This window comes from Vulpes vulpes, chromosome 1 (genome assembly GCF_048418805.1).
Source record: "Vulpes vulpes isolate BD-2025 chromosome 1, VulVul3, whole genome shotgun sequence".
Classification (NCBI taxonomy): Eukaryota; Metazoa; Chordata; class Mammalia; order Carnivora; family Canidae; genus Vulpes; species Vulpes vulpes.
In genome coordinates, this window is record NC_132780.1 from 161,534,128 (window position 1) to 161,547,959 (window position 13,832).

The 13,832-nt window shown below is 37.0% G+C and overlaps 1 protein-coding gene across 4 annotated transcripts in view; it reads left to right on the forward strand.

The window, feature by feature from the left end:
* COL19A1 (collagen type XIX alpha 1 chain) overlaps positions 1 to 13,832 on the forward strand; it is a 312,174-nt gene that overhangs the window by 263,383 nt on the left and 34,959 nt on the right. For all 4 annotated transcript variants that reach the window (XR_011996755.1, XM_072735110.1, XM_072735118.1 and 1 more), the window contains 6 exons: positions 1,573 to 1,617; positions 3,561 to 3,611; positions 3,701 to 3,745; positions 4,166 to 4,192; positions 7,269 to 7,322; positions 11,844 to 11,888. Coding sequence is in view for 3 of the 4 variants with exons in the window: in XM_072735110.1 (XP_072591211.1) it covers positions 1,573 to 1,617; positions 3,561 to 3,611; positions 3,701 to 3,745; positions 4,166 to 4,192; positions 7,269 to 7,322; positions 11,844 to 11,888 (267 nt within the window). In the remaining variant the exon portion in view is untranslated. The remainder of the gene's footprint in view (positions 1 to 1,572; positions 1,618 to 3,560; positions 3,612 to 3,700; positions 3,746 to 4,165; positions 4,193 to 7,268; positions 7,323 to 11,843; positions 11,889 to 13,832) is intronic.

The following is a 13,832-nucleotide window of genomic DNA, read 5'->3' on the forward strand; positions in this document are numbered from 1 at the left end:
AACTACCCAAGTGGCTTCTATCCTGAACTGACCAAAATGGTGCACAATGGCATCAAGAAGTAAAGGAATTCCAAAAAAAATTGAAAGGAGCCATGTGCAACTTAAGATAGTCTCTGTATATTTCCTGATAATATTCCCAAGAAGCTTGCCCATCCCCACCGGAGTTTTTTTCTCTGTTCTCTATGGAAATTATTCAGTCAGAGATTTGCGTTTTGAAGTTAATGGGAATTCCACACTGAGATGAGCTTTGAGGCACAATCAAGGATGAAAATGTGACTTTTAATTGTGCCAGGAAAGAAAGAGTCTTTTCAATAGGCACATATTTTTCCTTGTTTGTTGTCCTCTCATAGTTCATGAGAACGATGACATAATTCTCTGAAGGACACTGCCAGCAGTCAGCAGAATATGACATGTCTTAGAGAGATAGCCACCATCAAAGCACTTTGAGAAAAGATACAATATACTTGTTGTCACTCATTCTCAGGCAGATACATTGCAATAAAAACTTGACAGTTTATTTTCATTGACAAAGATATAAATAAATAGTTTTTATGATACATTTTTTTAGTTACCAAAAAAATGGGGAGATTGGAATGAAATCTTTCATCAAATTCATGAAAATGGACTTAAATCTCTCAAAATTTGGGGGCGTTATAAGGAAGGTTCTTACTGTCTCTGGATTATTTTTTTAATTAACCATTTCTTGCCATTTCCCTGACATTAAGGGACTTAAAGTTTTAAGAGGCAATTATTCTAAAAGAAAAGCACAGTTCTAGGAAGCTCTGGTTAAAGGCACCAAAGGAACTATAATACCTTTGCTTAGTATGGATCAAAAAGCATTGTACGTTTTATAAAAATAAAAGTGAAATCTGTTTTTCAAGTTTCAACTTGAATTCATTTTTCACAGTCCCATTTCAGTCTGCTTCTCCTGCAAGCACAATGTCTGAGACTGTTTAAACAGTATAGAACATTTCCCTTAAACAGTGTTATACCACAGTCACTTCTGTTCAACGAGATGTATCTGACTTGGTTGTAAAGTCTAAGGTTTTTCACCTTAGGGAGTGAAAAAAGTTTCTCCTCTTGCAGACACAACAAACAGTGTGATTTTCTACTTTGGTCGAACTTTATAGATGGCCCTCTGGTTCCTAAAAGATGAAGTGGTAGAGATGAGGCTAAAAGTGAGGGGCTGATCTAGAAAGCCAAGTTCCAGAGCCTGTCCCTGCTTGCAGGAATGCTGCTCTGTGCCCTCACATGGGCAGAGCTTCCTCGGCTGCACTTGAAGGCCAGAACAGGATCACCCAGGTTGTCTGTCTCTATCTAAAAATAAGCTTCAGCCTTGGGGCTCACCCAGTGGGAATCAGAATGGGTATGGAAAAGGCATTAACCTTTCCTGTGGTCTAAGAATGTATTTTCCCAGGTGAAAGAGAAAGCCAAGCTGGATAAGATTTTGCAAGACTGAAACAAAATCATATGGATTTCGGAATATGGCTCTCTGAGCAAGCACAATCTGGTTCATAAATTTGGTGTTGAAATGTGCAAACCATTGATTGTTGGTCTCTATATCCCATGCAGGGCAGTGAGGGACCCCCTGGGAGACCCGGACCACCTGGACCACCTGTGAGTTATGTCATGTTTAAAAATTAAATACATGTATCTGCTTGAGACTTCTATAACTCAGAGGTCAGACTATTTTTAGATGTTCTCCAGGATGAAAGCTGTCTGATTTTTATGTATACATGTAAACGATAGCCAGTGCAGCTTTAGGGAGACCAGATTTTTTCCCCTTTAGTGCAGCCCCAATATGCAGTGCTCAAATTTGCATACTATGGGCCTCCCTACTCTGGATTCAGGAGACCTGATTGTGTGCCCCAACTCTCCACATCCCGCCTGGAGGACCCTGGGAAAGTCATCTAGCCTCAGTGAGCCTCCTTCACTGAAAAGAGGGGCTTTAAAAAGGGCTTCCTTCTGGCAATGTGAGTTGGGGCAGAATTTGGTGTTAGGCTATATGTGTTCATTACCATCCATGATGCCTGAGACGCAGAGAAATTCTATTTATATAGCACCTAGTGAATAAAATGTACAAGAGCGATCAATGTGTTTATGCTTGCGATGGAGACAGATGTGCACTTTGTCGGAGAGGCTGTGGAGAGAGGTATCTCTCTCTGTAGCAAGTCTGCCCTCATGTGGGGCCATGCTCAAATCACAGCAGAGCTTTGATCCAGGTCAAATATTCTTTTCCACCCTATCTCATAGGAATACTTTAAGAAACCCAACTCACCTGAGAAAGGGCAGAATTAGTCTGTGACTCTCAAGATAACAAAGATATGTAGTTAATCTACATATTTCATTTTCTTTACTTGCCTTTTCCTTTGACAAAGAAGCAGGACAAAAAGCATTTGGGGCTCACACCCTAAAATGCCCTCCCTGTCCAGGGGATACAACAAGCAAAATAGAGCATGAGCTTATAATAGGGACTTGCATATTATAGTGGGGTAGGAAATCTTTCTCTTTTCCCCAAATTCTTCAAAACTATTCATTCTTCAAAATAGATTACATATTGTCTTTTTATGGGAAACCTCCTCTAGAAATCTCAGACAAAAATATTCTTCAGCTCTCTAAGACTCAGCACACTAAAATACAGTAGCCATTCGCCAGTTGTCAAATGAATGAGTGAAATAATAAAGGAATAAAGGAATGGAGCATTTTTCCTCCTATCACTAGTGTTTTGAAGATATACACAAATCCCATTCACTGAGCACCATTGGCCACCAAAAACAGGAAAATGATGGCTTCTTCAGTTTCACAACTAAAGTGTGGAAATCACAAAAGGGAAAAATGAAGATTATTGAATTTAGGGGAACTTCTTAAAAAAAAGGATAAAACATCCCAGCCAAAATTTTTATCTACAAAGTTTTCCTGAATGCCAAAACATATGATTTTTTAAAGATTCTCAAATTAGTTCTCTTTCAGTGTTAGTTACCCTGGGACTTTCCATTCACAGGTCAGTTTTATTAGGAAGTTTTATTCCGTATTGTTCTAAAGAATATGTTTTTGTAGAAACATCCACACAGGATTGTGAGTAACATCATTTTCCCCATTTACTTTAATTTTCTATTTAGTACGAAGAGACTGTAGGAAAAAAATTACTCTTCAGTAGCCAAATTGCTCCCTATTCACATCTTCATCAGCACTACCGTGTTATAGCCTGCAGGTCAGCGGGCTGTAAACAGTTAGCATAAATTGGCAGTTCAGAAACTGAATTTTAATGAGCACATAGTATTTTCCTCTGAATGCATTAGTGTCTCATCTGTCAAACCCGAACATTAATCACACCCCCACTGAAAGGCTCTATGGGCTCCAGGTGTAGCTCACACTCCTATTCATTTTCCCCCTACATTTGCTTTCAGAAAGCCCCAAATGGAAGCATTGTTTATTTTACTTGTAGTATTAAACTCACTTTCTAAAATAAAATAGGAAAAATATCATTTGGCAAAAAGATAAAACATAGAGAGACTATCAACTTTAAAAAGAATAATTCTATATCTCTTCTCTTTCCTAAGGGTGTACCATTCAATGAAGGAAATGGAATGAGCAGTTTATATAAAATCCAGGTATTTACTTTTGTAATTATGTGAAATGATTTTCCAGTAATGGATTGCTGTAAATTCTTCTCACATTTTTCTTTTGTATTTTTTTGAAGGGAGGTGTGAATGTTCCCAGTTTTCCAGGGCCCCCTGGTCCCCCTGTGAGTACAGCTTTTTATTACCAAGCATACTTTAGCTGAACAGCCACAATCAATCAATCAATCAATCCTAGGTTCACTGAAAAAATACATGGTACAAATATAACCAAAATTTTATGCAGTAGGAAAAAAATAATAATGATTATAATAAAATAGAGAACATGAACCCAGCCAAAATCATGAAAAATAGCATTCTGTATAGTCACTTTCTTCATTGTAAATTAAGTCAATGTCCAAGCAGTCACTGTCATAGGATTCCATCAAGGTTTGTTTTGTCATCTATTCTTCAAATCCAAATTGTAGCAAAATAAAACTTGCAAATATTTTATATGTGTATTAAAGCAAATTGAACTAAAATGCTTTAGATTCTATAATTTTGCTTCCACCCTTGTTTTAAAAATGACTTCCCATGTTTTCTTGTAGGGCCCAAAAGGAGACCCTGGCCCAGTGGTATGTATATTCCCATGCTTTGTGTCATTTTGAAAATAAGTCTTTATTGAAGTTTGAAAGAAGAACATCAGGCAAAGATGGCCTATTTTCTTAGATGTTCATCAGTTAACTAATATTACAGGCAGGAGGCAAACCATCAAAGAAATACCGGCAATGTGTTCATTTTTAAGATGCACTGATCTTGATGTCACTGCCATTGGCCTTTGTCTCTTTTATTAGTGTACTTTCAAAATCACTCTGTGATGGAAGAAGGCACATATGAAGTTCCTGGTAAATAGAACACTTTCTTCTGATAGAGCTATTTTGATGGTTAACTCAGTGGATTGTGGAAGTAGATTGTGGAAGAGAAATACTTACTGGAAAGAAATTCCTTAATATGTCTCTAGTCTCTCCCTACCCCCCTACCCCCCAAAAAGGAAGGGATTGTTTATTTGCTTTGGATGCCTTAGGCAGCTATTCAGTAGGAAATGTGGTGTGCTGTCATAAACCTGCTTATTAGGTATAATGTATCAGGTTACCATTTAGCAGGGAAAGAGATCAAGTCCTGTAGCCCCCTAGAGAGTGACAATTGTTCTCAAACATCCTTCTCAACCACAAAGCATCACTCCAAAGCTTCTGCCAAATTCATTAAACTCCCTTTATTCCTTGGCAATTTTTCCTGTCATGCCCTTGTCGAGCATATGCTCATATTTCACTTGTATTAACCTTTTAGCCTTGATTTTATACAGTATGCTTGAAACTCAGGTATACCTGAAACTGAAATAAATTTTCAAATCACTTTTCATTGTCATGTGAATAAAATAAGGCCTTTTCGTCACAATATAGTTTGGTAAAACTAGATGAATAAATTTTAAAAGAGCAAAGGAAGAAGCCATAAAAAAGTAATATTTTCACATCTAAATATGTTTTTCAAAGGACATGCATTAAAGCACATTTTTTTTGTTATTGGTCAGAGCCAATTTTTTCCCTGAAAGCGTAATTTCAACTGGTTAGTACTATTTTCTAAACCCCAATTATGTAATTTAGAGGTTTCCTTTGTTTTCTAATTCTGTTGCCCCTCTTATCTGTAACATTTTTATGCTTTCACCAATCCTATCTTTCTTTCTAATCTTAATTTTCTTTCATCTTGTTGATAAAAATTTCTTCCTGGTTTTTCCCTCTCCTACTGACTTACAGCCCCTCTGAATCATTTGGAGGGGCTTGACTTTTCACTGACTTTTCTGGAACATTCTTTCAAGTTTTTCATTAATAACTGCATATCAAGGTGATAACATTTTTTAAGTATTCTAATAAAAGATAAATCATAATTCACTTGGATTGAAAAACAGGTAGCAGATAGATTTGAGTAGACTTTGAAGAAATTAGACTTCAAATTCCTTAGCTACAACAAAGGATAAAGAATAAAAACTGATTAAAGGATGTTCCTTGCTTTTAGAGTTGTGATCTAAGTGGGTAAATCACAAAAGCAGAAATCTGGAATAATGAAATTAAATACCATGTAAACCCTCAGGTTTATCATACATACACCTTTGAAATTATGTCAGCGCCACCATGCAACTCCCTTCATTTCACACCAGTTGCCTAGTACAGAGAAATACTACTTCCTACCAGAGAAATAAGCCAGGAATGGTAGAATTATAGATCACAGAGCAAAAAATGCAAAAGTCAATTTGAGAGGCAGAGAGGGCCCGGGTGTGTGTGGGGGGGAGATTTATTCATGGTATCCTTCATTTCCCATGATGGTAGATCTGCACCACTGTTACTAGTCTTCTCAGTAAAAGTTTATAGATAAAAATTACCCTTAATTGAATTTGTCTTTTGAGGGGCTCCATTTTATTCCTTTGATATTTAATCTATAAGTGGCTTCAATTAAACATTTAATTAATAACTACTTGAAATAAATACTGATTGATGGGGTGACCACCTTCCTCAGTCCTAAGGATTGTTGAGAATGTAAACAAAGAGAATCAAAGAGTTCATTTCCTTTGTTAATAATCCAGGACCTCTTTTACAGCACTTTACACAGAAAAGGAATCTGAACCTTTTTTTTTTTTGTCTGATTGACAGCTTATATATTAGTGGACATTTAAAAAGATTTCTAAGGCATAAAAAGTATCAAGTAATCTACTTGCTCATTAAGTGTTTCTGTAATAAGGACAATATCATAAAAATCGAAGTTGGAGACTTGGTAATATTTTGAAGCAGATTAGTATTATGCATGCAAAAAATACATCTACAAAGAATGAAAGCTCTCTTTTCTATGTGATTATGTTGAAAGCATCCAGTATTTTAGAACATATTTGCAGTTAACATCAATTCATTAATGAGGTGGTATAAGGCAACTACCTTGTCTATCTCTCTTGATTTAAAAGTCTTAATGTTTATTTGCTCAAAATTAGCAGCTTCCTTCACCCTAACTTTTCTAAATATAGTTCTTGAGAGCCTATAGGTTCCAGCTGGCCATAGGTTCCGGAGACCATATACTAGAATATGTAAAGATTTTTTTAATGGAAATGCTTACTTATGTTCTGCCAGTGACCCATGAGCTTGAGCAATAACTTTTAGAATCATTGGAGATGCTGCTCCTGGGGCCATCCTCTAAAGCATTCATGATTCATGGCCAGCTGCAGAGAAGACTGCAGGATGGCAAACTTTGCTATCAGACCTTCATCTTCATCTGCTCTTAAGAAGTTTAGCATTATTCTCTGGTCATATTTTATCCCTGGGTACCTCACAAATTGGCAAACTTCATTAAAGCCCATCTTTCCTTCTAATTCTTATTGAAATTGGAGTTATCATTGACTAGAGGGATTCATTCTAATTAGATTCTTAATCAGAATAAAAACAATCAGAAAATATATTCATACTTCTCCAGGGAATAGCTTTATTCTCAAACTATTTTCAAATATCAAATGCAAGAATGCAGATGCTTGAAAATAGAGCATACCAATTTCTTGCTAAATTGGCAATCAGTGTTTGGGGGTACTTTCTGGGAAAAAAAACTTTGGTTTTGAAACCAATGCTTAAGAAACCTTTTGGTCATTGCTCCCACATTTCTTATGTTCATATTTAACAGGGAGAACCTGGTGCAATGGGGTTGCCAGGACTAGAAGGATTTCCGGGTATAAAGGTAAGTACAGGGTTAAAAATGTAGTCCACTGATTCAACACTCAAAAATGTGCCCTGAGCACCTCCTAATGGACCAGGAACTGTTTTTAAATTTAAAGAAACCTAAGAGTACAAAGCAGACAAAAATCTCTGCTTTCAAGGAACTTATTTTCTAGGACAGGGATACAGAAACTAAAATAATAAACATAATAATATTGGTCAGTGCTATGAAAGAAAGAAAAAGTAGGGCAGGTTAAGAAGGCTCTATTAACCTTTCTAAAAAAGAGGGTTGTTATTTGAAATGTGGATCTGAGAAAGCAATATCTGAGCAAAGGCTCAAATGAGTGAGACAGAGTTAGCCAAACCTCTCAACCCTGAAGGATATATGCCCAAGGCAATATAAATAAGTTCTAGAGATCTAATATGTAGCCTGGTGACCATAGGTAACAGGTCCGTATACTTGAAAATTGCTAAGTTTTCTCACCACTATATGAAGTGATAGAAATGATCATTAGCTTGTGGTGATCATTTCACAGTATATGCATATATCAAATCATCAAGCTGTGTACCTTAATATATACAGTTTTTTGAAAGCATAAACATTAGGTTTATGTCCTGAGACATGAGCATTCCTGCTACACCAAAGGAGACCAGGGGAATGAGGTGAAGGAAGAGTGGTAGATGAGGTCAGAAAGGAGAGGTAGGGGTAGAAGTAAGGTGTAGCCCTGTCATAGCAGTCCTGCAAAGCAATACTTCTCAAAATGTGGCTGGTAAAGGACCAGTTCCAGTCTGCAAATTCTGTTATGGGTTCTGTGGCAAGGTAAGTACAGATTGAGAATAAGTATTTTAAAATTTGTCTAGCAATTTAACTTTGCCATAATATTCAAAGGTGATCAGCTGACTCACCTTGGTTCAGGATGTATTAGAACATAGAAAATAAATTATTCCTGAAGGAACACCAGTAGTTTGAGAAGCACTGATAATAAAGAGGCTCATTATCCATTGCGAGGACTTTATCTTTCACTCTGAGTAAAATATGGAGCCAGTAGTTCATTTCTGGGTAGAAGGGTGATGGGGTCTGCAGCTAGGTGGAAGCAGGGAAGCCTGTTAGAAGACTATTTCCACAATACATGTGGCAGTGATGTTGAATCAATTCAAAGTAGAAATGGTGGAGATAGTGATCAGTGGCTAGATCCTGGATATATTGGGAAGGTAGAACTAACAGGACTTTCTAATTGATTAGATGTGGGCATGAGAGAATAAATAGGAGTCAAAGATGACTCCAAGTTTTTTGACCTGAGCAACTGGCATGATGGGGTAATCATCAACTGAAATGAGAGAAGCTATATGCAGAGTCTGTGTGGAGACAGTGACAATGGTCAGTTTAACTTTGGACATAGGTCAAATTTGGCAATATCCTTTATATGGTAAAGTGGAAGTATTGAGTAAGAAGAACAATATAAAGGCATGGGGTTTCAAAAAAGAGTCTTAGTGGAGATTTAAACTTGGTTGTCCTAAGCATATAGATGATGTCTAAAAACCAGGAGACTTGATCAGATCACCAAAGGAAAGACAGTAGATTTTATAAAAGAGGAGAGGACAAAGGACTGAGCGCTGAGGCCTCCAACATAAAGGGATCAGGAAGAAGAGGAGGAATGAACAAGAGAGACTGAGATGAAGTAATCAGGGAGGTAGGAGGGAAACTTGTGTCCTGAAAATCAAGTGAAGGTGATTTATCAAGGTGAAGAGAGTGATCACCTATCTCAAATACTGCAAATAGGTCAAATATGGGATGGGGATGGGGTCGAGTAGGATGATCAAGTATTGACCGTTGGATTTCGCAATACAGAGGTTTGGCGATAACAGATTATTCACTATTTCACCAGTTTGGTAGGGGCAACTGTTGGATTTAAATGGATTTAAGAGAGAATAAGAAAAAAAGAATTAGAGATGGTAAATACAGTATGAAAAATACTTAAGGAGTTTTGCCACAAAAAAAAAAATAAAAAGCAAAGAAATGGGCCAGTGACTGCTGGAGGAAGTAGGGTAAGGTTTTATAACATGGATTTTAGAAATGGGGCATAGAAATATCAGAATAGTTGTTTGCTGATATAAAGGAATAATCCAGTAGAATGAGGTAGGAGAGTGATGATATAGGAGGAGAGGGGAGAATTGCTGGAATGACATCCTCAAATAGCTAAAAGAAAATGGGAACTAGTACATCAATGGAGGGTTTAGCTTCAGAGAGGAGTCTGGATAGTTCATCTATGGTAACAGGTGGAAAAATAGAGTATGGGGTATAGACACTGATACATGGGAAGAAGAATCGTTTGAGATCTATAGAAGTTCTTTTCTGATTGCTGAAATTTTCTCACAGGTGGAGGAAGAAGGTGATCATCTGAGAGTAAGTCAGGGAGAAGAGGTTGGAGGTTTAAGGTGAAGGTCTTCTAAGAGAGAGAGAGAGAGAGAGAGAGTCCAGGGACCACGGAATATGATAACTAGGCAGCCCCAGGGTTCTCCTGAGGTTCATGGAGATGAACCAAAATGAGACCAGTCAGGGAGATATTCTCCAAGTAAAGACATAGATTTAAACAAGATTCCAGTTTTGACAGGTGAGTCAAAACTCTTAGAAGCAAGAAAGGGCCAATAGAGTCAATGGTGTACAAGAGGAATGATTTTAACAAGTGACCATGGAATTTAAACTAACTAAATAAGGAAACGAGGCCATCTAGAGAATAGAAGGGTGATGAAAAATTTGTTCAATGGATTAGAGGTCTTATTGGCATATCAGAAGTTTGGGAGTCCAAGGTACTCAAAGGAGGGGGTTAAAACTATGGTTATCCAATTCAGAATGCATGAAATTGAGATTATGGAGGGGATGGAGTTATCGTTACTGACAAAGTCCCAGGTATACCAATGGAAATAAGAGGCGAGATCATTAGAGAATGGTTCAAAGAACTGCAAGACCTGAACTTTGCATATTGTCCAAAAGAAGCCTTCTTAATATTAACCTTTCTCAGATACACAAGAGTTTCCACTGAATAAAAAGTTTCAATATATTCATTTCAGGGGTAAAAATCCCGTAATTAAAAGGAATAAATTGAAACTGACAAGAATTACCTGTTTACACTGTTTGCCCACTATTCTATTAGTCTCTTTTCTATTAGTCTATAGCTATGCTTTATAAAGGTACTACTTCTATTTATATGTTAGGATTTATATCCTAGTTGGTCTGGCCTTTCATTTTCATGTTTGATCTCATTGTATAGATAAATATAACTTTTATGTAGTCAAATAGCAAACTATTTTTCTTTGTGGTTTCTTATTTTGCTTTTATGCATTAAGATTCTTTCATTCTTATTCTCAACCAAAATCAGGTAGTCACTTATTATTTTATTCTAGTTCTTTTATACCTCATATTATTTTATTTTTACATAATCTATATGGTATTTATATGGAGTACAATGTATATAGAAAGAGAGATTAAACCTTTTTCCAGGAAATTATTCAGTTATTAGAACTATTTGTTGAATAATACATCCCTTTCTTTACTAAAATCCTATTATGGATGTTGGTATATTTCTGAAGTCATATAGCATTTTTATATTGCATTGATATACTGCTTAATCTTTATGCCAGTATTCCATTATTTTAATTGTTATAGCTTTACTATATGTTCAAATATTGATATTGCCAATCTCCTTATTGTTCTTCTTTTAATTTTTTCTTTTATCTTCTCATGTATTTATTATCTCAAGTGAACTGTAATATCATCTGATCAAGCTGCAATTTCATAAGAATTGCATTAAATTTATAAATTAGTTTGGGTAGCAGTGACACCTTTACAACATTGTCTTGCCCTCCAAGAACAAAACATATTGCTCCATTTAATCAAGCATTCTTTTATGTCCCTGAGTGAAGTTGTGAAGTTTTTTTTAATGTAGGTTCTGCTCAACAAAAATTGCCATTTTATTATCCCATATATAACCATCAGTACTTTTAGCATCATCAGCTTTATCTAAAATATGACATTGCTTTGAAAAAAGAGTTGAATCACTCTTCTCTTCAGAGCAATTCAAGGAACCTTCTGATGGGCCTAATGAGGAGAACTACAAAACCCCTTATTCTAAACATCTTTATTCTAACCCTACATCCAATGAGACAAGTATAGGAAAAGCATTTTAGAAGACTTCAATATGCTTTCTTTTTTAAGTATTGGTAATGGATTACTTTTGAATATATGGAATAAAAATACCAATTTGACTAATTTTAGCTGTCAGTATGTGTGGAGTTCTATTAAAAATAGGTCATAGAAATGATAACCTAAATGCTTGTTTTCATTGATTATTATTTGCTTTAGTTCTTTGAAAAAAAAATCTTTAATTCAGTTAGCTATTCATTTTATTTTCCCATCCAATGATATTGATACTTATCAGTACCAAAGAAAAACTTTACCAAATCCAAATAATTATTTGAGCACTTATTTTATAGGTTAAGATTTTATAGGTATCATTATAAATAACAATTTTTTTAATCCCAACAGGGGGATCGAGGCCCAGCAGGTCCTCCAGGAATAGCTGGAATATCGGTGAGTATTCTACATTATTTTCACAAGGAAACAGTTCTATCTCCACAGTAACCTATGGCTAGTGATCAAGAAGGGCTGGGGAACACACAGTATCTCTTATAGCATTAGGTTCTAAAAACATCCAGTTAAAAAAATAAAATCACCTTGTCTCTATCCATCCTCAAGAATACTCCATTCTTTTTTATTTCTTAAATTATTTTTAACTATTTATTTTAGGGGGGGGGATCAGAAGGAGATGAAGAGAGAATTTCAAGCAGACTCCCCACTGACTGCAGAGCCAAGCCCAAGATGGGGCTTGATTCCATGACCCTGGGATTATGATTTGAGCCAAAATTGAGAGTCCAACACTTCACTGACTGTGCCACCCAGGCACCCCAAGAATGCTCCTTTCCTTATTTTCACCTTTTTCATACTTTTTGTCTTTTTCTTCCCAACTCCCTTAAGGAAGGGAGGTGATGTTCAGTTATTTGCCTATGCTGATAACGTTAGCACACAAGTACAACTTTGAGAAGCTTGTATTATTTCTCTGTTCTTGTCATATTTAAGGTTTCGTGGCCCCCAAAAGACAAAGTTCTTAACCTCAGGCATGTACTTCAAGTTCTTGATATTAAGCTGCAATCTGCTTGAGTTTTCCCTCAGCCTGGTGTTATTAACAGATTTTTACTGCTGCTAATGTTTCCTCGTAAACTAGCCCTTCCAGCCTCTCAATCATTTTTGTTGCTCTCTGGTGTCAAATGTTTTAATCTCATCAAGGTCTTTTCAAATGAATAGGAAGTACTCCAGGAAAGGTTGAAATCATTTCTCTGAGCCCTAGGGATCATTCTGATCTTCATTCATGATGCTCTAATTAAAATTTTGTGGCCATACTTTATGAATAAGAGCCCATTTATCCTTTTGTTCAGTGCCCTGTAGGGTAGGCCCAAGGTAGGAAAGTCAGTGGAAACCGTGTGCTTGAATCATAAGAACACAAGATAAGAGAAGGCCCTACCATCACACTCACCAGCCCCCATTGACATCTACTGACACCCAACACCACCCAGAGCATCAACCACCACCTATCACTCCCATTCTTTAAAAGGCCAGGGGCCACTCTACTTTACTGTATGTAGTTGTTAAGCCTAATAACAAAAATTTTAAATCCATCTAATATAGACAACCATCCTTTATATAGGATGAATCCCCTTATTTAGCTGTTCTATCCCTTTCTAGTATACTCAAGCCCACCCCGATTTCTCCAGGGCTTCTTTCCCCTACTTCTCCCCAGGATGACACATGGGTATAGCAGAGAAAGTGTCTGTGAGTGCTGGCAGTGAGGTGAGGCCTCCAGTTAGCATGCTCTCCCCTAGGTTCTCCAAGCTCCACTTGACCTTTGAGATGGCTGCCGCCTTCTATCGATGTCCCTGATACCTTTGTCTCAGATCTCAATGGCTGAGCGCTCTCCCCCTTGTGTCCTATGCCAAGACTGTGTTGGACTTTAGCCTTCTCAGCTTTAACAAATCCCCCAGCTCAGGCCCACAGGAGCTTCAGCAGTTGCTACTGATACCCACAGGCTCTGGGGAACCAGGGCTGCTCTGTCAGGTCTTGGGTCTGCCTAACTTCATCACTCAGCCATATCTGAAGCTGGGAGGGGGGTTCCTCTCAGAATTATAGACTGCAAGAGGAGAAAAGTGCTCTCCCTTTGGAGTGTCCTCCCCTGGGGAACCTACTAGGGTTTCTGCAGCTTCGGCCCCATGCATCTCTGCATTATTTGTTTTTCTTTTTTTTTTTTAATTTGTTTTTCTATCTGCATTAGATAATAGGTATAAGATAATAATAGGTGTGCTTGACTGTGATAAGAAGTTTATCCCTGCATTATTTGTTTTTCTATCCACATTAGGTCTAAGGAGTAGGAGGTGATTCCTTCTTTAAGCTTGGTCTGGACACTTTGGCACTTCTCACTTCCAG